Source organism: Lampris incognitus, chromosome 10 (genome assembly GCF_029633865.1).
Source record: "Lampris incognitus isolate fLamInc1 chromosome 10, fLamInc1.hap2, whole genome shotgun sequence".
Taxonomy (NCBI): Eukaryota; Metazoa; Chordata; class Actinopteri; order Lampriformes; family Lampridae; genus Lampris; species Lampris incognitus.
In genome coordinates, this window is record NC_079220.1 from 43756449 (window position 1) to 43782726 (window position 26278).

At 42.0% G+C, this 26278-nt stretch overlaps 1 protein-coding gene across 2 annotated transcripts in view; it reads left to right on the top strand.

The window, feature by feature from the left end:
* The window catches only part of si:ch73-366l1.5 (FILIA-N KH-like domain-containing protein), a 32753-nt gene extending 6758 nt beyond the window's left edge, over window positions 1-25995 (top strand). The window contains exons 2-4 of one of the 2 annotated variants that reach the window (XM_056287530.1): window positions 8635-9400; window positions 16924-17023; window positions 23492-25995. In XM_056287530.1, coding sequence (XP_056143505.1) covers window positions 8635-9400; window positions 16924-17023; window positions 23492-23495 — 870 coding nt within the window. In that variant the 3' untranslated portion in view covers window positions 23496-25995. Of the gene's footprint in view, window positions 1-8634; window positions 9401-16923; window positions 17024-23486 lie in introns of both variants that reach the window. The other variant, XM_056287529.1, reaches the window with a different exon arrangement.
* The last annotated feature ends 283 nt before the right edge of the window (window positions 25996-26278 follow it).

A 26278-nucleotide genomic window follows, 5' to 3' on the forward strand; every position in this document is an offset into this window, starting at 1 on the left:
GAGTTTTGTGCATCTGTGTTGTTTATCTCCATCTCACATTCTTGTTTAAAATACCCCGGGACCATCTTTTACACTTTTTACAGCTACCTTTGCACCTGTTTTTCCCTGAGACCAGAATGGCTGTGGTATTTATGATGGCAAACCAGAATGGTGGTCTCTTGTTGCTTCATTCACAAACAGGGGCAGAATTGGTGTGCTCAGTCAGAGATATGAGAACAGTATGCCTGTGTTTAGACAGAGACACAGGGCCGGGTTGGGAGACAGCTGACACAAGGCGATCCTATCCCATCCCAGATGCCTTGGCCCTTTGCCCTCAGCCTTGCTGACGCTCTCTACAGGACTCCCATGAGCCTCAACATGGGATAAGTGGGCTTGTTATACAGGCCTGCTGCCAGACCTGAGCCCGATGGGAATGGCAGATGTCTTGTTTTATTTTTCTAACTGATAGATTAAGGTCAGAAAAGGGTTTAGTTTGGTTTATCCTCATTTTTGAGGGGTTCTGTATATTCTGTATTTCATATGACATTTAACAGCCAAAACCTGCATATACACTGGCTCATGCTGCTGGCACTATACTCGCATTCTCCTAAATGGCTTGCATACTGGTATGACTAGTGCTCTAATTTGTAAAGCAAATGTAGGGCTCGATTTCAGTGGGGTCTTAACATGCATTCAAGGGTAGTTTAAGTCTGTCAATACCCATTGCATACTTTGGGGGGGGGGGTTTTGGGGTGGAGAGTGAGGTGGAACAAGGGACTATCTTAAAACCAGGAGCACGGAGATGCGCCTCTGACTCAGTTTGTCTTTTTTTTTTTTTTTGGCCTGGTGGCCTGTCCAGGGTGTCTCCCTGCCTGCTGCCCAGTGACTGCTGGAATAGGCTCCAGCATCTTTGCGACCCTGAGAGCAGGATAAGTGGTTCAGATAATGGATGGATGGATAGAACATCTGATTTAGAGTTAATTACTCATCACATCTCAGGCTGATGCCGAACTGCTATTATTTGTGTTCTTTTGTTAAAGAACCTTTACCACAGGCTAGTTGAGGTACAGTGTCAGCCAGTTAGCAAAGCATTGCTGGACCCGATAACATGGATCGCTTACAATGTTGCTTACAAATACTTACATACAGACATGGGGGGAATCAAAACCAGGCCCATCATTTTGGGGAAATAACCTCCACGACAGCCACATATTGGGGGTTGAAATCCATGAAGTCAGGTTAAAGGTTGCTAATGCTCTGTTGGTTGGAGTAACCAGGCCAGTAAAGGATCAGTAAGGCATTTTAACTTTTAAAAGTGTAATTTGAACAGGCTCTCTCATGACACACCATCACCTCTAGAGAGCCTGCAAGGAACTGTAGAATCCTTTTCATTCACTGTGGTTGAAGTTGGACCGAAACTGAAACACTATAATTTTTCAACAATTATTACTTTAGTTGTCATGCATTTTGTACCACCTCTTTCGACTGCAAAAATATATAAGCATAAAAGGTAGAATTCAGTTTTTTCATGTCTCTTTTCATGAGTTCCCCCAATTCAGCTTCTCAGCCAATCCCACTTTTCTGATACTAATGTCATCAGACACACTTGTTTGATGACACAGCCAATCGGATCAACTCGTCAAATTATAAAACTCCGCCTACCCTTACCATCAACCCTTTCTTCTACTTTTCAGTCAAAGAGAGAGCAGTTATGGATAAAAGTGTAAAAAAAACAAACACAATATTGGTAATTTACAAATAGAATTGTTGCTGAATGTTTTATGTCATATTAAAGGTTTTTAGGTATGAAAAGTTAGATATATCTATCGTTTCAGCTTTAAGGTATGTACGTTGCGTGTTTGAAGTGTCAACAAGCTAAGAGTTTGGATGCTGCTCCTCGGTAGCTCCATCGCAGAGCTAAAAAAAGTTTTTATGAGTAAACCACTCGGTACAATGTGACCGATTCAGATTTCTCCATCAGAAAATGCCATCGGAGGTCGTGGAGGCTGTGGTGACACATACTAATCCAAGATGACGGACATCTTGAACACTGACTGAATCCGCTGCATAGGGCCTAATTAAACAGGCATTCGTGCACTGGAGCCACAATCCTTTTACAAGTTCCCAGCTATAGACAAAATCCTCGACAAGTCTTTTATTTTTAGCGTTGCCTGCATGGTGTATTGAGAGTGATAAATTCCCCAAAGAAAATAGTATTTGCTCTCTGTAACTGATGTGCAATGCTTAAAGGAAAGAAAAAAAGCATTACAGAGAGTGAGTTCACAACAGGCTTAGTCATCAGATAAGCACGTTTGTCCAATTATGGGGTGAAAAGTGTGGCAACAGTGAAAGCTGGGCCGTGATGTTGCCTTGGCTAACATTTAATCAGTAACATCTTGGAGACTTGGAAAGAAGGTAGAGCACCATGACTGTTCGGAAGGGGTGGGGTGGTATCAGCAAAACGGATGCCATTCCGGTGTCTGTGTGTGTGGGAGGGCTTCTGTGGGATTAAGTATCTGAACGGCGGCGGCGGGATTGGCTTTGCACAGGCGAGCCCTGGAGGAATTCCTTGTTCCACCTACCACATTGTTCCCAGTTGTCACTGCATTGAGTCACGAGTGGCCCGATTAATGGGAGGTCTCCTGGGTCACAGGATGAGCATTGATTGACAGAGCCAGACATGAGGGTCATGTGACCTTTTTGCTCTGCCATCATGCCTCTTTGCTGTTTGAATTACTCAAGCTGTCATCCGTTATCCGTAGCTTCCTCTTGGTGCAATCAGTCAGGCAACGTAACAGACGTGTTGTGTAGGTGAGACATTTCCCATTTCCCACAATCCTATTTTTTCTTTTTTCTCTTGATCTTACTTGCCAAGTCATGCCTTCATTTTTACATACTTTTATATTGTAGAAATGTTTTCTTTTAATTTTATACTTATTTTTTATGCTTTTTTTTCTTCTTCCTGCTCCTTTTCGGTGATGAATGTGTATAATTATGATATGTAAATAAATATGTTTATGTAAAACTACTGTTTGGAAGTATACACTAAAACATTCAAAATAAACATCAATGAATAAATGAATTGCATAATCATTTATATTGATCATATTGTTAGATTATGAAGTCTCAAACCAGACACACTTATCAATATATGTTTAAATACTTGGGGTTAGGTCTTATGTTTAGATGGATTTGTGTCATATTTAGTGTGGGGAAACTACTGCTTAGTCCAATACCTGGACAGGTGAACCGGCCATACTAAATTGCCTGTGCGTGCCTTGTGCGATGGCCTGGCGGCCTGTCCAGGGTGTCTCCCCGTCTGCTGCCCAATGACTGCTGGGATAGGCTCCAGTATCCCCGAGAGCAGGATAAACAATTCGGAATCGATGGATGGGACAAAACTGACGTCGAATCTGACGTCTTTTTGTGATGAAATAACATTTTCTGCAATGACCGGAATACAAAAGTTTTTCTATCAATATATGCATTATCGACAGACATTGTTCTGTTTTTTTTTTTTTTTTGGCATCCATGTTTACTTTCTAGTCTGTCTACTTAGGCGTGGCATTTTGAGAGCATCCAAAATGTATGAGAGCCCTCACACAAAGCTGTTTGCATTTCGGTGTTTAGTCAGGAGATTTGATGCGATATGACAAGAGACCTCTGGCAGCTCAGGATGCCCAGAGCCAAATGTAACCCCAGACCGTCCCATGGACTGGTCTCTCTCTCTCTTTCTTTCTCTCTCGCATGCCTGCCCCCTGTCCTTCTATGTGTTATGCTTCTCATGTGTCCTGTCTATGGTTGTCTTACATCATTGTGTCTAACTTGTGCCCTGTCCTCCAATTCACATGTACTGGTGACTATAAGCACTGTCCAAAGTGTCGACAACCGTATGTATGGCTCTTTCCCTCCACATCCAGAGGCTGTGTGGAGAAACCCAGACCCTGTGCTCAAGTGTCTAATCTGTGCAAACTCAGCACTTCCCCGAGGACACAAACGGGTGCTTCTGCATAGAAGAGAGGGTAGCAGGCAGGTTGAGTGATGGCTGGACCCTTGAGGTCAGTCATGGAAGCTGTGTGTGTGTGTGTGTGTGTGTGTGTGTGTGTGTGTGTGTGTGTGTGTGTGTGGCTGGTCACATGTATTTGTGTGTATAAATGTGCATATGGCTGTTATAGCATTTACAAGAGTAAGAGAGAGTCCATACGCATGTGTGTGTGCATGGTTTTGTATGCGTTCCTGTGGAGAGAACATAACGGAGCAAGAAGCTGTGTGTGTGCGAGAGGATGTTTCTGTGCCTGTTAGTGTGTTTTACTAGGGCTGTAAATCACAAGTTTCATCACAATACAATATTATATCGATTCTTTGGAGAACGATACGATATTTGCTGATATCACAGTCTGCCATGATACGATTTTGATTTAATTCAGGGGTCTGCGATCAGTATGAGATGATATAATGTGCCCGTTTACAAGGTTCTATCTGTGTGCTCATTGGTTTAGAGATATTGAGCTTTAAAATGTTCACATCCTATGGGGCGTATCTTAGGCGTCCGGGTGGCATGGCAGTCTATTCCATTGCCTACCAATGTGGGGATCGCTGGTTTGAATCCCCGTGTTACCTCTGGCTTGGTCGGGCGTCTCAACAGACACAATTGGCCGTGTCTGCGGACCGGATGTGGGTTTGTGTCCTGGTCACTACACTAGCACCTCCTCTTGTTGGTTGGGGCACCTGCTCGGGAGGGAGGGGGAACTGGGGGAAATAGCGTGATCCTCCCTCGCACTACGTCCCCCTGGTGAAACTCCTCACTGTCAGGTGAAAAGAAGCTGCTGGTCAAGTAAATTGTTGTTGTTTTTTTGTATAGCCCAATATCACAAATTACGAATTTGTCTCAGTGGGCTTAGTAGCAACACATCACCCTGCGCTTAGACCCTCTCATCGGATAAGGAACAACTCCCTAAAAAAAAAAACCTGTAACAGGGAGAAAAAATAGGAAGAAACCTCAGGGAGAGCAACCGAGGAGGGATCTCTCCCAAGACGGACAACGTGCAATGGATGTTGTGTTTACACAATTCAACATTGAGAGGATAAACAGAATTATAATGGACATAACATTTATGAAGAATATGATGTGCAGGATGCCAAGCAGTGTCCAGACATCACTGGAACAGTCCAGGACCCAAGCCACGCGATCAGCATCATCATGTAAAAAAAAAAGAAGAATTATATGGATGCTGGCTACTCCAAATGTATTAGAGGAGGCATGTGGTAGTCTGCAGCCCTCCCCGGATCAGCAGAGGGGGTGGAGTAATGACAAGGGTAGCTTGGAAGAGTGGGGTAATTGGCCAAGTACAATTGGGGAGGAAAAAAAGGGGAGGGGAAAAAAAAGATGATGATATGGATCGATGTTTTGACTTTGCATCAAGTGATATTGGATTATTGATCATTGATGGATCGCTACACCCCTAGTGTAACGGGTGTTACGAAGGGGTGTAACGAACACAAGAGGAAGAAGAGTGTACATGTATGTATGTGTGTCAGTAACTTCGTGTGCATGTACATGGATTTGTGTACGTGTGCACATGGACGGAATGGCGGAAGCAGGCAGCTATGTGTAAGAGAGTGAGCAAGTATGTGTCTTTGTGTGCGTGTATCTGTGTGTGTGTGTGTGTGTGTGTGTGTGTGTGTGCATGTATAAATGGTATGAAAGAAAGCAGCTGTGTGTGTGTTGCTTTTTTTGTAAGTGTCAGGAGCTGTCAGGGAAAAGGTCCGTAGAAGGTTGGCCCTGCATTGACAGGGCTTTATTTGTCTATGTCAGAGGCAGATGGTGCCTTGTCAGGATATAGCCTCTTCACGAGGACACGAGAGGGAGCTGCAAGTGACAGTCCTCACTCATACAGCCATTACTCTTTCTGGACAAAACACTGTTGGTGGTAGAGACGGCACTGAAAGTCGGTTCTTTGTACACTACAGTACTATGTTCTCTGGTTTTTGTTTTTGTCTGTGATGAGCAATGTTGCATTTAGGTGTGAGTTGTATGTCATTTTGGTGCTATGAAATAATCAGCAAATCTTAAGAGCAGAGAAACGTGTGCAAGGAGTTCAACCATCCCAGAGGATCTGAACGGGACAGGCTCACTTATTTCTATGTAAGCTACAATTTCATTAAACCACAGAGAGGTGGCCAATACACAACAATATAACGTTTGAACAAATAGAAATGATTAAAAACTCTTGATGAGAAATGTTTTAAGACTCAAAATATTTGTTTTAGAGATTAGATGTTATTAGGCCTTACAGCTTTGTGCTTGAGTGGCTTTAGTTTTTGGAATACAACCAATGCCTGCATTTATTAACTTTTGGTCACATCAACACCAAGTCAAAGCGTTTTGTCACAAAGACAGTAAACAAAGCTCATAATGTTGTAATTCAGTGCTCAGTTAACCAGGGATTCATTTGACCGCGTTATACTTAAAGCTTATCCTTTAGCTTAAAGCTAAAGGCCGTCGCCTGGAACGCCTTTACACGAAAACCGGCCTCGTTCTTCATAAAGACATGTATAATGACCACATACTTCATTATAAGGAGGCTCTGTCCACAGCTAAATCGTCTTATTATGCAAATTTAATTAGATCAGGTGAAGGGAACACTGGAATCCTGTTTTCCATGGTAAACAATATTTTACGGCCACCAGACACTCTGACACCTCACCTGTATTCAGTTGCTCAATGTAATGCTTTCATGACCTTTTTTAATGCCAAAATTTAAAATATTCATCAGTAATTGACCTCATCGAACAGTACTGCATACAGTTCATCTTATTCACCCTTCTATGTTCCCCTCTGTTCTTCACTATCTAGTTTTAAACTCCCAACTGTTGCAGAACTATCTGGTCTTATTCGCAAATCCAAATCTACCTGTCAGCTAAACCCCCTTCCTACTCATTTAGTAAAAGCCTGTGTATCTTCTCTATCCTCTTTAATAACTGATATCATACATTCCTCCCTTACCTCTGGTCTTGTTCCCTCATCTCTCAAAACAGCTGCAATAACTCCAATACTCAAGAAACCTGGCGCAGACCCCAACAATTTCAATAATTTTCGCCCAATCTCAAATTTACCATTTCTTTCTAAAACACTTGAAAGAACAGTCACATCTCAGGTACACGCTCACTTGACTAACCGCAATCTTTTTGAACAATTCCAGTCTGGTTTTCGCTCCATGCACAGTACGGAGACAGCATTGGTGAAAATCACTTATGATCTTTTGATGGTAGCTGACTCTGGGCTCTTAACCATACTTGTCCTCCTTGGTCTGAGTGCAGCCTTTGATACCATCTCACACAACATCCTCCTAGAAAGATTAGCTTCCATTGGAATAAATGGCACCCCCTTGACTGGTTTAGATCATATCTCTCTGGCGGCACTCAGTTTGTCCAACTTAAAAATTTGAGATCTCACTCCTTTCCTGTTACTACTAGTGTTCCCCAGGGTTCTGTATTGGGACCCCTCCTATTTATTATTTACCTACTACCTCTTGGCCCATTTTCAGGAAATTTGGCATTCAAGTTCGCTGCTATGCGGATGACACCCAGCTTTATCTATCCACCAAACCTACCTCTACTCTTCTGCCTACTTCCCTTTCTGACTGCTTACTAGACATTAAATCCTGATTTTCATACCACTTCCTCAAACTTAATAGTGATAAAACTGAGGTCCTTTTAGTTGGCACTAAATCTACTTTGGCCAAAACTGATAGTTTTTCTCTTACTATTGACAATTATATAGTTCCCCCATTGCCTCAGGTTAAGAGTCTGGGTGTCATCCTGGACAACACTATCTTTTGAAGCCCACATCAACAATGTTGCTCGGTCTGCATACTTCCACCTACGCAATATTAATCGTCTTCGGCCGTCGCACCTAAAAGCACAGCCGTACTCGCTCACACTCTGGTTACATTGCGTATTGACTACTGTAATTCTATCCTCTTTGTTCTTCCCCTCAAACGTCTTCATAAGCTTCAATTGGTCCAGAATTCATCTGCCCGTATCATTACCAGAACGCCTTCCATAGATCATATCGCTCCTGTTCTTCAGCAACTCCATTGGTCCCTGTTATATACTGTATTGACTTCAAGATCCAGCTCCTCACCTTTAAGGCCCTTAATAACTTAGCTCCTTCATATCTTTCCGAACTTCTTCATATCCACACGCCACCCCGCACTCTCAGATCCTCTTCTGCTTTCCAACTCACTACACCATCGGCCCACTTGACTACCATGGGGACTAGAGCCTTCAGTTGTTCTGCCCCCCGCCTATGGAACTCTCTCCTGCAAGAAATTTGCAACATTGACTCTCTTTCAACCTTCAAATTCCATCTCAAAACATACCTTTTCAAACTGGCATATTAAGTCTGATCCACACTTCATGGAGTTTTCTGCAGATGTTGATTTTATACTTATCTGTTGTGTTAACTTTTTATTGTCTACCCTGCTTTGTTTTGATTTTACACTGTCTGATACAGTGCTGCTTGTTCTTTTTTTAACTGTGTTCTGTGAGGTGTCCTTGAGTGTTTTGAAAGGCGCCCACAAGTAAAATGCATTATTATTATTATTATCATCTCTCATTGATGATGTTTCTTCTTATCTTTTGTCCCTGCAGCTTGTCCCAGAGCCTGCACCAGAACCAGAAGTTGTACCAGAACCCACCATAGTACCAGAAGTGGTACAAGAACCTATGATAGCACCAAAGCCCATTGTAGTAACAGAGCCTGTACCAAAACCAGTGGTGGTACCTGAGCCTGTACCAAAGCCCATTGTAGTACCAGAGCCTGTACCAGAACCAGTGGTGGTACCTGAGCCTGTACCAAAGCCTGTTGTAGTACCAGAGCCTGTACAAGAACCAATGGTGGTACCTGAGCCTGTACCAAAGCCTATTGTGGTACCACAACCAGTGGTGGTACCAGAGCCCATCGTAGTACCAGAGCCTGTACCAGAACCAGTGGTGGTATCAGAGCCCATTGTAGTACCAGAGCCTGTACAAGAAACAGTGGTGGTATCGGAGCCCATTGTCATACCAGAGCCTAAACCAGAACCATTGGAAGTACCAGAGCCCATTGTAGCACTGGAGAAGGTTGAAGTACCAGAACCAGTGCTGGAGCCTGCGGTCAAACCTGAACCCGTACCAAAACCCATAGTGGAGCCCGTCACACAAACTGTGGCTGTACCGGAACTGGAGGCTGTGATTGAACCAGCTGCAAAAACAGTGGTTGACCAAGCACCAGAACCAGCAGCCAAGCCTGTTCAGGCCCCAGTGGAAGAGTCCCTCCCTAAACTTATTCCTGGATCAACCCCAGATGACCTGTCTGCTCCTGAACCCTCGGTAGAGCCCACCCCCCAACCGGCACCAGAGGCTGTGGAGCACAATGGTGAGTTCAGTGTACAATGAAATATGACTGTCTGCTTGTACTTAATTTTAAGCTATTTCTGCTCTCTAACTTGATCAAAACTATGCAAAGATCGATGAGCTCTGAATTTCAGCCTGGCTTTAAAGCAGTATTTTTTGCATAATGTGTGACTGCTGAGAGCCATACTGAGGTGTTTAAAGGGGACCTATTATGCAAAACTCACCTTTTTCAGTGTTTTTGCATATACATTTGAGTCTCTGGTGGGCCTACTAACACACAAACTTTGAAGTAAAACAACCCAGTCATTTTGTTGTGGGCAGCCAAATTGAAAATTTTTGGAAAAAAGTTCAAACCCAGCAAGCCGATCAAATATCCTTCCGCCCTTTACGGCACGGAAGGAAAACATTATAATAATCCCGCCTTCAGTTGAATATCTCCACCCACCTGCCTTACATGGCTGTAAAGGTCGACATTTTTTGCAGGTACCGCTAGCTAGCATAATGCTCGCATAATGTCTTCGCACGGAAAATGCGCTGTTCTTGGCTGTAATAACCCGCACAAATCGCTACATTGGCTCCCAGCTTCAGAGGGCAGAAGAGCTGAGTGGATAAAGTTTATTTTTGATGGCAATGTTCCCGCTAAAGTTGGCAAAACACTGTTGTTGTGTGACGGGTTTCAGCAGGTTTTCAGGAGACTTTCGATTTTCAATGTGACAGCCATGGGATGTGTCGGCCGTACTGCGGGTGCTTTCTCTGGCTGGGCTGCCTACACCATACCCGGACCCGCTTTGTGTCTTTGTGTCCTGATCAATGGACTAACTTAACTTAACACACCTTCGGAGGGCCTCTGCCGGCGTTCGGGTGGTCGGTTCCTCCGGTCTTGCAGAACTTTTTTTTTTTTTGCAGCGAGCAAAGTGCCGAGTTGGGGGGGGGGGGGGCCTAGCGCCTAGCGCCTAGTCCTCTCCATTGCTCCAGCGGGGCTCAGCTGGACCGTTTGTCCCAGTTGTTCTTCCACGGCTCCTGCCGCGAGGTTCGCTGCCCCTCCCCCGGTCCAAGAGCTCGGAAGACATTATCTCAAAAGCCTCACACGCTGAAGCGCACGCTTAAAAAAAAAACATTAAAAAAAGAAAAAAACTCCTCAAAGCAAGAGCCGAACTCCCGACCGGTGTTTACCGAACCCGGCCGCGGGGTCCGTCACCTACCCATCTGTACTGATGTGTCATAGGTTAGTTTACATTATTACGACAGTGACCCCTTCACCATAAACTGATTTACGGCAGTGTCTGGTGGAGCGCGAATAAAGAATGTTAAACGGCTCTTCTGCGTTGAGTCATTTATGGTTATTTTAGTCAACCAATACATGGTACCAGGAGTAAACGGTCTTGGCGACGGCAATAACAACAATGGATTGTTTAAAACCGCCTGAAGGTTTACAGTTGGAAGGCAATGTTGATGCGAATTGGAGAGCATTTAGACAGCGGTTCATGCCGTCTTGTCCGCCGTTGGCGCCCACGACAAGGCAGATGAACATAAGATTGCTCTTTTTCTTAGGATTGCGGGTCCACAAGCCATCTGTGTACAACACGTTCATATATGCTTCAGAGGACGACAGGAACAGTTTTGATGTGGTGTTAAGGCAGTTTGATGCCCACTGTTCGCCAAAAAAGAACGAAACTAATGAACGCTATGTGTTCTGTAGCCGCGTGCTGCAGCAAGGGGAGAAGTTCGACGTGTTCCTAACGGATTTAAAATTGAAAGCGCAAACGTGCAATTTTGCTGATCTGACTTCAACTATGATAAGGGATCAAATTGTTTTTTGGAATAAACGACAAAAAAAATAATCGGAGTGCTTGTTGAGGGAGGTTGAGTTCACTTTGGATGGTGCAATTCGGATATGTCAGGCAAGCACATTAGCCCAGTTTCACATGAAAACATTCAGCACACACACTCTTTAATCGTCCTTGGATATGGAAAGTGCCTCTGTCGATGTGATTAATAAATACACGAGAGCGTCCCGAGAACAACTTTTCAGCGGAGCGCAGCAAAAAGCTCTTTGATTGCAGTAGATGTGGCACACATCATCAAGCTCGAAAGTGTCCAGCTTATGGCAAAATATGTCTGAAATGCAATGGGAAAAATCATTTTGCAAGGATGTGTGTTGCAAAAGGAAAGACGGCGAGGCGAAATATTAATGTTGTGGAAGAAGCTGATTGTTCTGAGTTTTTTGTTGGCACAGTGACAACTGAGTTGAATACAGCAACAGTTAATGCAATGACAGGTGATAACTGGGTGGCATCTTTGGAAGTAAATGGTGCTCCTCTCTTAAAACTGGACACAGGTGCTAAAGCCAATTTGATTAACATTGTGGACTTTGATAGTTTGGGCTGGAGACCCACTGTAGCAAAGACTGAAATTGCTTTGAAAGCATACAATGGACAGGCCATTCAAACTTACATGGCACCTGCAAACTCATTGTCAAGGTGAAAGACAAATGCAAATCACTCCCATTTATTATTGTTCCAGAGGGTCATGATTCATTGCTCGGAGACAAAGCATGCGAGGACCTGGACCTGGTTAAGCGTGCGTATGCTCTAACTGACCCAAGCAGTATTTCAGAGGAGATTGTTAGCCGTTATGACCATATCTTTACTGGATTCGGTACCTTGCCATTTGTTCACTCAATTACACTCACTGATAATGCACGACCTGTGGTTCATGCCTCAAGACGGGTCCCTGTTCCCCTGCGTGACGGCCTCAAAAAAGAGTTGGAAAGAATGGTTGCTTTGGGGGTGATAAAGAAAACCGATGAGCCAACTGACTGTGTCAATTCAATGGTGTGCGTGAGAAAAAAGAATGGTGAGCTGCGTATATGCATGGACCCAAAAGACCTCAATGCCTGCATCAAATGGGAACATTTCCAAATTCCAAAACGTGAAGAAATGGCCAGTGAAATGGCTGGTGCTCATTACTTCTTTAAACTGGATGCATCAAATGGGTTCTGGCAAGTGAAACTGGATGAGCCAAGTGCAAAACTTTGTACATTCAATACTCCTTTTGGGAGATACTCCTTCCAGAGACTACCCTTTGGCATTAGTTCGGCTCCAGAATTGTTCCATAAGGCAATGGAGCGCATCATTGAGGGCTTGGAGGGGGCCCGAGTCTATGTGAATGATTTGGTGGTTTGGGTCTCTACAATACAGGAGCAAAATCAGAGACTTGAACAGTTGCTGCAACGAGTATAGCAACATGATCTTAAACTCAATAGGCAAAAGTGTAAGTTTGATGTGAGGGAACTGACATTTCTTGGGGATAACTTATCTCAAAGTGGTGTTCATCCTGATGAGTCAAAAGTTAAGGCAATCAAAGCCATGCCGACACCAACTGATAAAAAAAGGCCTTCAGCGGGTGCTTGGAATGGTAAACTATCTTGGGAAGTTTATCCCTAACTTACCAGGCAGAATAGCACACTTGCGAAAGCTCCTTCAGGCCAAGACCGTCTATGAGTGGACAGCTGCCCATAATGCGGAATGGGAGGACATTAAAGGTGTTTTAGCTCAGGAGCCTGTGCTGACATTTTTTCAAGCTGGCGGGCCAACTGAAGTGTCAACTGATGCATCGAAAGACGGCATTGGTGCTGTATTGTTGCAACAGCATGAAGGTTCCTGGAAGTCTGTTGCTTATGCATCATGCTCTATGACAAAGGCGGAGTGTCGTTATGCACAAATTGAAAAAGAGTGCCTTGGACTGGTTTTTGGCTGTGAGACATTTCATGGATACATGTATGGACTTGCTAAAGTAATTCTTGAGACAGACCATAAGCCTTTGATAGCCATTGCCCGAAAAAGCTTGAATGACGTCCCCTCGCATCCAGTGGTTGATGATGAAGCTACAAAGGTATGATGCTGTCCTTACCTATGTGCTGGGGCCTTGTTTGTTGATTGCTGATGCACTCTCATGTGCCACTCCAGTTGTGTCTCAGGTCTGCTGTAGCAGCACTGAGGTGGATGTTGCTCTGCATGTTCACATGGTGAAGGACACACTCCCTGCTTCTGATCAACAGCTCAGGAAAATAGCAGAGGAGACTTCCAAAGACCCAATTCTCTCCAAAATAATGGAAAACATGGAGCATGGCTGGCAAAGGGGCTCGTGCAAGCAGTATCACCCACTCAGGTCTGAGCTCTCACTGGTGGATGGTGTTATACTCAATGGCAATAGGATTGTGATTCCTACCTCAATGCATAAAGAGATGCTGACCAGGGTGCACGAGAGGCATCTAGGGGCAGAGAAATTAAACGCAGGGTATGAGAGGCTATCTATTGGCCCAACATGAATGAAGACATAGACGCAATGGTTGGCAACTGTGTCACATGCCTTAAGTTTCATTACAAACAAACCAAAGAGCCAATGATTCTGTATGAGATCCCCTCAAAACCATGGGAGAAGGTTGGGGCTGATCTCTTCTACTGCAATGGAAAGGAATATTTGTTAGCTATTGACTACCTCTCAAATTAACCAGAAATAGCTCTACTATCAATGACTTCAGCACAAAGTGTCATAGTTCATCTGAAGTCATTTTTTTCTAGACATGGCATTCCTCAAGAGGTGGTTACAGACAATGGCCCACAGTTTTCTTGTCATGAATTTAAGCAGTTGGCAAAACATTATGGTTTTAGCCACACAACTTCCAGTCCGCTGTACCCACAAGCAAATTGGAAGGCTGAAAAGGGGGTCCAGATCATAAAAAGAATCCTGAAGAAGTGTGCACAGAGTGATACAGATCCATACCTGGCCCTCTTAGCTTACAGATCATCACCTCTCGAAAGTGGCTATTCTCCGGCTGAGATCCTTATGGGACAGAAGTTGTGCACTAGACTTCCAAAGCTGGACACTAACAACTGTGAGGCAGAGGTCCAGGCTCACATAAGGAGCCTAAAACACAAACAAAAACTCAGCTATGACAAGGGATTCAAGCCTTTACCAGAACTGATGAGGCATGATATAGTTCGCATAGAGGAGCCTGCTGCATAGAGCACAAAAGTGATGGCCACACTTACCGGAGAAACGGGAGAAGCCTCTTGAACACAGGAGCGACCTTTCAGCCAGACTGGAGTGATGATGTTCAGAGTTTCTTAACGACGCCCAAGTTGGAGACTCTGTCTCCAACTTGGGCGTCAGGAACTGTCACTTGCCTCCTCTCCTGTGGTATTGCAGGGACCTGAGTTGGAGCCTCTAGCCATGCGGCGGTCTAAGCGGACTGTCAGGCCTCCTGAGCGGCTTGAATTGTAGATGTGTTTTACAAGCCATACCTTTGTATTATAAGGACTTTGGGGAACCCAGGACGTTGGTGGGGGGGGGGGGCCCTATGGATTTTTGTTACAAAAATACAAACAAACAAAAAAAAAGAGAGCGAGAGAGAATATTATGTTTTTGTTTTTTTATGATTAAAGAAAAAAAGTTAACCTGTTCATTATATCATCAATGTTTACATTTGAAAACTGAATGTTTTTGAAGGAAGGGGGGATGTACTGATGTGTCGTAGGTTACTTTACATTGTTATTACAGTGACCCTAAGAGGGGTCACCATAAACTGATTTATGGCAATGCCCAGTGGAGCGCGAATAAAGCATGTTAAACGGCTCTTCTGCATTGAATCATTTATGGTTATTTTAGTCAACCACTACACCGTCTGTACACCCCACCACCAACGGGGTTGTGGTTTTTGGGTTCGCCCAGCCCAGTCCGTTCAGCCGGCCTCAGTGACATGAGGCTACCTGGTTGATCCTGCCAGTAGCATATGCTTGTCTCAAAGATTAAGCCATGCAAGTCTAAGTACACCATCAGTGAAACTGTGAATGGCTATATACACAATGATTGATATGTTAATTTTCACACTGAAAGAAGATCCTCAAGTATCAGTCAACTTGGTGGAGTGGATTGAAGAGGTTCTGTTTACATCTCGTTCTCACCTGGGAATGACATCATGGAGTGGGGCGTGGGGTGCAGCAGCTCATTTGCATCAAATTAGCATATGCTCAATCTAAGTAATTCGAACATGCTAGAACGCTTAATTTGAGTGGTATTTTCAGCAAAAATACTCAGACATGTTTTGAGGACCCCAAAGACTTATAGTAAAGTGTTGGAAAAATAGCATAAAAGGTCCCCTTTAAAGGGTGATGGTGATGCGCTAATGCTAAGTGCTCATTCTGCAAGGTGGCCAACATAAACAGTACTTGGATGTTCTATATAGAAGCCTCCCATAGTCCAAATACTCTGCGGAGAGAGAAAAAAAACTCACTTTCTTTTATGTCTGTTCTTTCAAACCAGTTATATCTTGTCTTTAATTCCTAACCTTTCAGCTGGCTCCAGGTCCTTGTCCTTTTTAGTAATTCAGGTCTTGTTGAACCCGATAGCTCAAACTGTTTCTGGGTGCTAGATGGAGGACAATCAAGAGACACTGAACAACACAGAAGGTCTTTGGGTTCAGGTTTAAGGTTATTTGCATTATCAATATATACAATGCAGTTTTGTCAATATTAAGAGATGTGTTTCCTGTCCTCTGCCTCCATAACCTCTGAATAGCACAGCGGTTGCCTCTATTGGCCAAATGTTAGCGGCTGTGCGACGCAGATAAGAAATGCAGAAATGTCAATTGAGTAGAGGTGCTTCTTTGCATACTGATAAGTGGGAGAGGGGAAAAGGCATCGGTGTTCATTCAGGGCTCATGTTTACTCAGGTTTTCTGATGTTCGCACAACCAGGATACTCAATGAGTATCCAGTCCATATGTATTCAGAATGAGAATTAAAAATAATCAAAACCTGTAGCACTTGCAGGAAAAAAATTGACTGAATATTTTGATTTCTCAAAATAGAAAATCCTCAACACAAGGGATAAACCGTAATGTCATATAATTGATTTACATCAAACTACAGCTGGGCCAGCCCAAATCAACCCCTCAGTGCAGCAGACATTGCCTTAAAATTCAACTAACCTATTGTCTTAAGATGGATGTCAACTACAGTCAAGCTTCAATTTAGTGTAAATACTGTCTTTGTCGAACTATGTCAAAGTTAACTTCATGTCAAATTGGTAATTCAGACTCGGCCATAGAAATTGACAATGATGGCTAGCCACCAGTTTTGGCCTATTGCTCTATCGGAATTGGCACACAATCTCCTTTCCGAATTAGTCAAACTGGATTCCTACAGGCTAGAATCCCAGTTTGCCTCCACCAGTAACAGAAATGCTAAGTCAATTGATGTACAGTCAGTTGAATCAGGTGGCCTTTAGGCTTATAAAAGTAGAGCAGCCATCTGCTTTAAGAGGATGATACTTAATCTGGAGCACAGATACACCAAAGCACTGCTCAGCTGCCCTGCTCAGCACCTGCTGTTAAAACTGATGGGAGAATCTGCTTTGGATTGTTCCTACAACTTGTGATACTAATATTACAAGAACAGATGTTGTAACGTGTGTGTGTGTGTTTTCACACATGTTCATGTGTTTTCATGTGAACTGTTAATCCTGGGTCTCCTCTCTGTCTCAGACATGGCTGCTGCTGAAGATACAGTTAAGTTCACCCCGGGCAAGAAACAAAACAAGTTTGAGACACTAATGACCAAGGAGGAGGTGGAAGAGGAGCAGAGGTAAGACTGGGACTGACCTCTGTCCTGCCAAGGCAGCACACACACAAACACCACCACCACCTCCCCACCCTCAAATCCACACAAGCCCCAAGCCTGCTTGCCTTGTTGAAGTGGAACTGCTAATGCTGCATGCCACTATTTACCCTGATTCCAGTCCAGTGTGTTGTATTGCTCTGTCCTTAAAGGTCCCAAGAAGATAACATATAGAGCATCACAAGCTTATGCAATTTGATGTGACTCTGAATGAAACGGAATGGTCAGGAGGGATGTTGTGAGAAGAGGGAGTTTGATTTGACTGACAGCCAATCACAACCAGGCATTTTTAGAAGAATTTGGACATCGATATGCTATTGGCTAGTTGCAAATCGGTGGTAGAAGATCATTCATCTTCTCATAATCTCCCATTCATTCATTGGACATTTTCATTAGTGTATGCCCACAAGTGCAGGGTGTTGTGACTAATGAAATATTGCAATTTTCAAGAAAGAGATAAAACATCATTCTTTCAACACAAAAATAAAACTTTTTTTTGTGAATTCCTAGAATGTGGTATGTAAATGTAAATTAAGTGCAGCTAAAAGAGCTAACAAGAGTGAAAACGCGTTTTTCATTTTCATGGGACCTTTAACATGTTTAAACCTGACGTTGAGGGAGCCTGACATGGTAAGTGATAGGGCAGCTAAACCAATAATCCTGCAGAGTAATGCAGATGGCTGGGTGGGAGCGTGTGTGTGTGTGGGCGGGGGGGCGGGGGGTCACTCTTCTGTTTTGTATTTATTCTAACCATGCCATAATTTTATGCAAGTGAATGATGTGAAGTTGAGGTGTTCTTTTCTTTTTTTTCTTAACACATGAATTATTTGTTTGTACTTTAGATAACGTCCAGGCAATTCCTCAAATAATGTGCATATGAAAAGTTAGGATGGATTAGTCGGACATGGCTTTATCTTTAGCCCATTTTCTCAAGTCAGTCTTTCTGCAGCCTGCTGTAGTTTGGGGCTGGAAATGAGTTATAGGCGCCAATTATGAAATTGGCTGTGGGTGCTCATCTAAAAGCATAACATAAAAGCACATATAGCATGTATTTTCTCCCTGGAAAAAAAAACCCAAACAGCTATCAAGACAATAAAATGGGGGATTTTTTTTATATGTATAGAGAACCTGTCCGCAAACCAAAACTAGACTAATTTGTTGGATTTTTTTTTTATGTCTATCTGTTAAAAAATGTAACAAGGTTTTGAATGTTAATGATATTCACTGCATACAAGTTGAATTATTGAAAGCCGGCAGTCTTGGAATTATCAACATTTTAGGCTGAATTTGGAGGTGTAAGTAGTCTACAGCTTTGGTTAAATTGTCGTATTTGGTGTAACATCAAAGATACTTGATGTCACTTGTCTTTTTTGATTTGACTAAGAATGCTCATTTATTTTATATTATCTTTTGGAGGCGTTGGCGGGTGGGTGGCAAAAATATTGTGGGCTGCTCATGGCTCCCCAGCACCCACAGAGCTGTCGCCTGAGAGCAGGGGTGCGTTAACATCAGCCTCCTGGCTTCTTTCATCATTTCCATAATGTTTTCATTTTCCATCTCCCCTATTCCTTTATCTCCATCTCTCCTCGACACATCCTGAGGCTTGAAGCGGAGGGGATGGAGTTAAGTGTGATGTAAAGGACCGGTGTGCTCCCTGTCTGCTGGTGAGCTCTTGCTGCGTGCAGTCTGCACCTGGAGCTCAGAGATGGCTGGGAGATGGAAGTAGTCTGTCAGTGAGAGGAAAAGAGGGCTGAGGGAGGACAGTGAAAGTAAAATAAATTCCTTTGCTTATGAGAGTATGGCAGGCACACAGGCCCGTGGCAGAATTCTCAGTTTTGGGCTTGGCTTTTTATGTGCACCCGTTTTTTTTTCCTCCTGTTTCCAACACGGGGAGTGTACGTCTAAAGCTCTCTGATTGGAGGTCGATGTCTTTCAACCGCAGAAATGAGTCAAGCTTTTTAAAATACCTCCATGACTTGGCAGTGTTTCTTTATTGTGTTCCCATGGAGTTGTGAGGAGCGCAGAGGGAAAGGAGAGAGGGAGAAGTTCATGTCACTGCTGAAGGAAGGTTGTTTATTTTTTGTAGTCATTTTTTTTTTATTCCCATTTTCATTACAAATCTAAGGCCACTCAAGACAGTTAAATCTGGGGGGAAAAAAAGTTTTTTAAACCCATTTTGGCCTTCCATCCACACCAAGCCGTTTTCAACCATCGAAAATGCATCTTTTCAAAAATGCACTCCAAAGCAGATAAATTTGAAAGCGCCAAATTGCCGTTGTGGCGTGGACGAGAAAGATGGAGCTTTTCAGAAATGCTGACGTATCATTTTCATGTGATCCTGTAAGTCCACGCACACACACACACACAGACACACATGAGCAAGGCATGTGCTGCGTGATTACTTTCGCTTAACGTTAACACCATCCTCAACTTTCATTCATTCACTGGGATAGCCGCACGCCTGATGACCCAATTTGAATAAATATACTGGTTAATCATTCTGCGGGAAGAATTTCTTTTTGGAGCTCACAAGTTATTTGCATCTCTTCTCTGTTTAATTGGTCTGTGAAAGAGCTTTCACCTCATGTTTATCTTTTCAGGATAGAGCTTACAGCCGATTTTACCTCTCTATAAACATCGGCAGGCAGGCAGAGTGTGTGTTAGAGGGGATATGGTAAGGTGCTATTTTTCTTGGATAAACTTCTTGACTACCATCCCAACCCCAGCCCTTTGTCCTGCTCCCATCCATCTGTGAGACACCCCCCCCTCCAAGTCCACCTGTCCTCCCCATGACCCCTTATCCTTCTCACCTCCAAACCCTTGTTTAGACACAGTCCACGAACCACCCCCTGTCATGGCCAACCCCCTTCATTTGAAATGTACGAGTCAGTCTTACCTGCTTCGTGGTATGTGATGTTTCCCTGTGGTGTCATCCTTCCTTCCTCCTGAGTAAATGGGTCACATTGCCATTGTGTGTTTGTTTACTGAGTGACCTCCCAGGCTTTAAAGTTTGATGCTAGCGCTGGTGCAGTGGTGGCACGGTAACGGTAGCCATGGTGTTGTGTTACAGTACAGCTCCAGATGGTGAACGGTTTCAGATCTCGTTATCCGCTTATTATTCACCTTCTGTTTGATCTTGGCCAGCAGCAAGCCTCCATCCACCAGTCTGACCAACACACACACACACACACACACACCTGCCTCTATATCCTGGAGCTTAAAGTCAAACCGAAATCAGTCATTAGATCTAACTTTCATGTCTGAAATGTGAACATGGCAGTCAGCAAAAATGTTTGTAAATGACAAATATTGTGTATTTTTTTTCTTAATCCATAATTGTTCTGGCAGGGGTGGGCGGTGTTTAAAAATGTGATGATTTGATCTGATTGGCTGTATGTTAATGCATGTGTCTGATTAAATACATGTCAGAGAAAAAAGATCAGTGGAGAGAAACTAGAGGGGGAGCTCTTAAAAACAGAGATGGAAAAACTGAATTCTACTTTTTTACACTTGTGTACAAATATATCTCTATGTTTCAGTAGAAAAGGACAGTACAGAATACATGATGATTTAAGTAATAGCTTATGTTAGAAAATATTGTCGTTTCAATTTCGGTCTGACTTTAAGCCTCCCAGTGGACACAAAGTTACTCATTAAACAGCTCCTGATCATAGCAAGTTGTTAATGCAGAGCAACCAATGTGGGTCATGTGTTCTTGGGGGGGGGGGGGGTCCTTTTATAAAGGAAATACAAAGGCCTTTGTAGGGACCTTCCACTAGTCCTTTTTATTGAGAATGCGTCTGTAAGGCCTCTCTAACAAAGGCGCAGTCTATATCTTATTACTGAGGCCAGGGGTAATCCATTTTGATAAGGCTGTTTGGTATGGTGAAGCTTTTCTTGTCCCAAATGCTAAGAAAATGATGTATCTCTATGAACAACCAAATTTGTCCCCCATTCACAACACATTTTGACTTTATTATGTGGGTGTGACTTTTATCACCCCCTTACTGATTTTAGGAACCAACTGCCAAAATTAAGCATTATCTCAACCGGGCAGATGCCTTTACACAAATCACAGTGTTGCTGGTAGGGAAAAAAAAATGTGATGACTGCTTTAATTAAGTAATTACAAGATGTTTTTACAACACTTCAGTGAGTTACATTACATATCTTTATTTTAGGCAGTTTTCATTGACAAGTCTGCTTAGATACCCATTTCTCCACCCATGGGGGAAAAGTTTGCTTAAGTGCACTTCTAGTATAGCTCTTTTTAAGATAAATATAATAAGCAAGTGTAATTTTATTTTACTTTTGTTTTACTTGCAAAACCTGAGCATCTTTATGCTCAGATTTATTGTTACAACATAGTAACAATAATACAGACTGATACTTGTGCTTTAAATGAAAGCTCGACTTGATAGATTTTTTTTTTTTTTTTTACTTTGAAAATGTGCTTAAGTATGTTTTTAGCTCTGCAAAGTTAGTATACTTTTAACTTGGGTATACTGTGAAAAATATACTTGAGGTATACCATTCTAGTAAGGGCAACTGTTCAGTTTCCTTTATGCTTATATCACATGACACCAGCAGACTAGATATCCAGTTTAAAAAAAATATCTGCAGGGGTGTACACCCTGTATTAATGAGATTTTTGCGGTTTCAGGAAGAACAAGGTTAACGTATAGCATTTTCCTTTTAACCCAACTAAAAGCCTTAAATCTGAGTTGCTTTACTTGAGTGCCCTCTGCTGTAAAAATGCCCCTAACTTCTCCAACGTCTGACTAAATGTAATGTGACATTTCTCTCTGTAAGGAGACATTGATGATGGTTATTGTCAGTGGTGGCGAGTAGCTAGGTACATGTACACAGTATGTAATTAAATTACAAAATAAATATAATTGAAATCCGTTACAGTTACTGAGGAAAAAATTGGATCAAGTTAAAGTTACTAAACAAAATGTTGGTGATTATAAAGGGGTTACATACAATATAAATGTTTTTTTGTTTTTTTTTTACTGATTTTTTTTATTCTCGAATATATTCTTTTTGGTAAAAAGCTTATTTGTTTCAGTGGTTGTGCTTTAAAATCAAAACATTCCAATCTTAATTCAAGTTATTTTTTATTTAATATGTATTTAATTTTATTTATTTAATAAATTAATTAATATTACTACTACTAGTACTACTATTAGTAATATTGCTATTACTAGAGGATGCTTGTGCATCCTCAGTGGCTGGGTTAAATTAATTAATGTTTAAAATTATTTTTTATTTATTATGTTTTTTATTATTCAAGTTATATTGAACTTTTAATAAAAGTTTGACAGTAACCAGTGTTGAGTACCATTGTAAGGCTTACACTGCCTTGTTTAAATTTAAGTTTTTAGGACTTTTCAGATTTATTGCCCAGTTTAAAGCATTTGCTAGAAAAGTAATCATATGTAATACGTTAAATTACTTTGACGTAATTAAAAAGTTACATTACTTTTTTTTAACAGGGTAACTACGTAATCTGTAACCTATTACATTCTAAAGTAACCTTCTGGACATTGGGTGTTGTGTCCTCCAATTTTTTAAATTAAGCCAGTTCAAAGTCTTCATAATGTATCTTGATGCCCGCTTAATAATCCAGGTACGAAAATCACAGACGTTTGATACGTTTCATACACTCTGTCAATAAACGTTGTATCCAGATGAACTGAGTCAACCTTCTTTGATCTTCATAATGCAGGTGACAGTAACTAGATCAATGAAGACCATCACAGTATATAGTCAGGGAACTTTATCACTTCAAGAACTTTTCCCAGTAACAGCATTGCTCCTCTCTCCTCAATATGTTCATTATCCAAACAATGTTGGCATTGGTGTGTTTCCTTACACCTGACCTCAATCTAAGTATTGTGTTATTGTCACCTCCACTAAAGTGCCAAGATAAATACTCTCCCACCGTTATGGAAAGCGTCTATGGGTGGCTTGCCTGTGGCCTTTTTGAGAATGTTTGTGAATGCAATAGCATTCATTTTGTCAAACTAGTAATTTCTCATCCAACAAATATGTTGGATGAGACATATTTGTCATCTTGGGGTGTGGTGGTGGGTTTGCTCTTGTAGAAAATTCTGTTTTTCCCATTTCGGGGCTCATTTTTTCAGTTTGGTTGGTTATTTCAACTTTAAACAAGCTCTGCTTTTTTACCTGCTACCTTCTTACTAACTCTGCATGCTGCCATCTAACATCACAACCAATGGTGAGTGGTTTTCTCCTCCATTCTCCATCTTGACCTTTGCCATAGAAATTACTTGACTGATACCCAATCTATACTTGAAGTCTGTACCAATTACTGTTTGTAAATAAATATGCTCTCAATAAGCATATATATTTGACGCACAAGTCCCCAAATGTAATTTCTTGTCTTCTTTCCTTTTTCTTTTAGTGCAGCTGAGTAAAACAAGAGACTACCTGCACCCAACCAACCCCCGTCCTTGTTTGGTTTTTTTTTTATTTTGTTTTTGTTTTGTTTTTTGATGACGTTCCTCTTCAAAGATCTTTAAGTTCATCAACCTGCAATGAAGATCAAGCTGCCATTACCAACTGGTTCTTCAGTGCTGCTGTCGATAAGGGACATTATACATTGCCTCTATCCTTTCCTTATTCATTTCATTTTATTTTTGTGAGGGGTTGGTGGATTGGGGGTTGGATTTAAGATGACCGCCCCGTTTTGCCTGTGGATAATAGCAAGCTGCCTTAAGCCAACACCAAAGTGCGTACATCAGCCTGTACATTTTAGTTTGCTTTGCCAGTGTCCGAAAACTTGTCTCTCCGGTCTTGTGTTTTGCGTAGATGAGTCCAAGCAGAAGGGGTCTTAATTGCAGGACAAGGGGAGTTTCAGGTAGAGAAAAGTTGCATGAGGGAATAGGGAAATTAACAGAATAGTGTGTGTGTGTGTGTGTGTGTGTGTGTGTGTGTGTGTGTGTGTGTGTGTGTGTGTGTGTGTGTGTGTGTGTGTGTGTGTGTGTGTGTGCGTGCATGCGTATGTGTGCATGCGTGGTTGTGATTACAGAACAGAGAAAGGTTTGTAAGATATTTTTGTCTTGCAGCAAACAATTTGAGCTGTTATCTAAAACTCAAAATGAGCAATGAACTGCAAAGATCCCCTCCAACCAATATGCACCTAATGGGCTGCCTGTTTTCTTTTCCTGTGTAAGGCTTAGATACTTTTTTAATAATGTACAAATCAAGAAAGTGCTATCCGCATAGGGTGACTAGCCTGATGCAATTGTGTTTTCCATTACATCGAATAAAGAGCTCTCACACCTCACCCGAAGTGAGACGCTTATGCAAACAGATTTAAATTTAGCCATAATAGTTTGTCAATGAATGAGTGTCTGTCCAAGTTGGGGTTAATACTCTCTTTGCCTGAATTGTGAGGGGGGTGAAATTATTTGATGTACTTCGGCTTTATCCCACCATAATGTTTAACTGTACATGTTTGTTGGAATGTGATTTTTTTTGTCAACTCTGGATCATTAAAAAAAAAAAATCCAATTTATCCAAAAGTCCAAAATCATTTTCTGCAACTTGTGACCCCCCCCCACACACACACACACACATTACTCTTTTTTCATTCTTGATCAAATGTACAACTCCACACCCATTTTCTATAGTTTAGTTTTCAACTGTAAGAAATGGAGTTGTACTTGGTTTATTATGGCCAGAATTATGTGCACATACAAGGATATATGATATCCTGCTTCAGGTTAAAATCAACTGCAAGTTAAATACGAGTCCAATAGGGGAAATCAAAAAGAAAAATGCAAAACATGAGACTGGATGTATGTCCTCAGGATCTATGGGTCTAATGGTGTCATCTCCAAAACACTTTGAGGTTTTTGAAAGATAAGGTTGACAGGAGCACATGAGTGAATCCAGGGGAGTTTGCCATGGGCTTATTAGTGGGAAATAATTTCATATGGAAAATGCTGTGCATGCTTTAGCAGCTTGCAACCTCGATTTTGAAAACTACATGGAACAAAAAGATGCAGCGTTGTTTTTAAAACAAATCATGCAAAGACTACAAAACTGGGTGTGGATTGTAAAAGCTAGAGACATCAAACAATGTCTGAAGGTGAATTCTCCCTGAGGTTTCTTCCCATTTTTTTTCTCCCTCTTAAAGTTTTTTTTTTTTTTTTAGGGAGTTGTTCCTTATCTGATGCGAGGGTCTAAGGACAGGATGTTGTGTTGCTGTAAAGCCCCTTGAGGCAAATTTGTAAATTTGTGATATTGGGCTATACAAATAAAATTGATTTGACTATATTTTTTTCTATCTAATGGTCAATGACAGGCTGTGAAAAGCACACCATGGCAAATTTATTATCCATTTTATCATTCTTCACAGGGGCAGCACAGTGGCTCAGTGGTTAGCACGGTTGCCTCACTACAAGAAGGTCCTGGGTTTGAACCCCAGGCTGTCCCAGGTTCTTTCTGTGTGTAAGTTGCATGTATATCCAAAGGAGTTGAATCAAGTGCAGCTGGACTTGATATATATCAGTGATATATACCAAGTGCAGCTGGACTTGGTATATATCACTGATATATACCAAGTCCAGCTGCACTTGATTCAACTCCTTTGGATAACCATGACCTGGATGAATGAGAACATTCACAGACAATTTGCATGTACTCCCAGTGTCTGCGCGGGTGTCCTCTGGGTGCTTCAGTTTCCTCTCACCATCAAAAAGACATGCATATTAGGGTTAATACTCCTTCCTGCCTGTGCCACTGAGCAAGGCAATGAATGGAAAGAACTGGAGTTGGTCCTCAGGTGCTGCAGCTGCCCACTGCTCCTATCCAATACGATGGGTTAAATGCAGAGGACATTCGTTGTTACAATACAATTCATTGTAAGGTACAATGATGCAATAAAGTGGCTTTTTTTCTGTCTTCCATCAGCTTACAAGCGATATAACACTTGTTGGTTGTTCTTTTTAGAAAACTTATAAAGTATTTAAAAGTGTATACTTTTTCACAAAAGAACAATTTCTCACTGGATAAATAGCACTTATTACCTGCATGCTACATCAGAGCTTTTAAAAAGATCCTCTGCAGGTTTTAGTTAGGTCCTTTGTCTTACATTCTCCCCATAGATTAGTTAGAATTCACCAATATTGACACACCACCTGGCACACAAACCAATATGTGGATATAATGTTCCTTAAAGGGGTCATG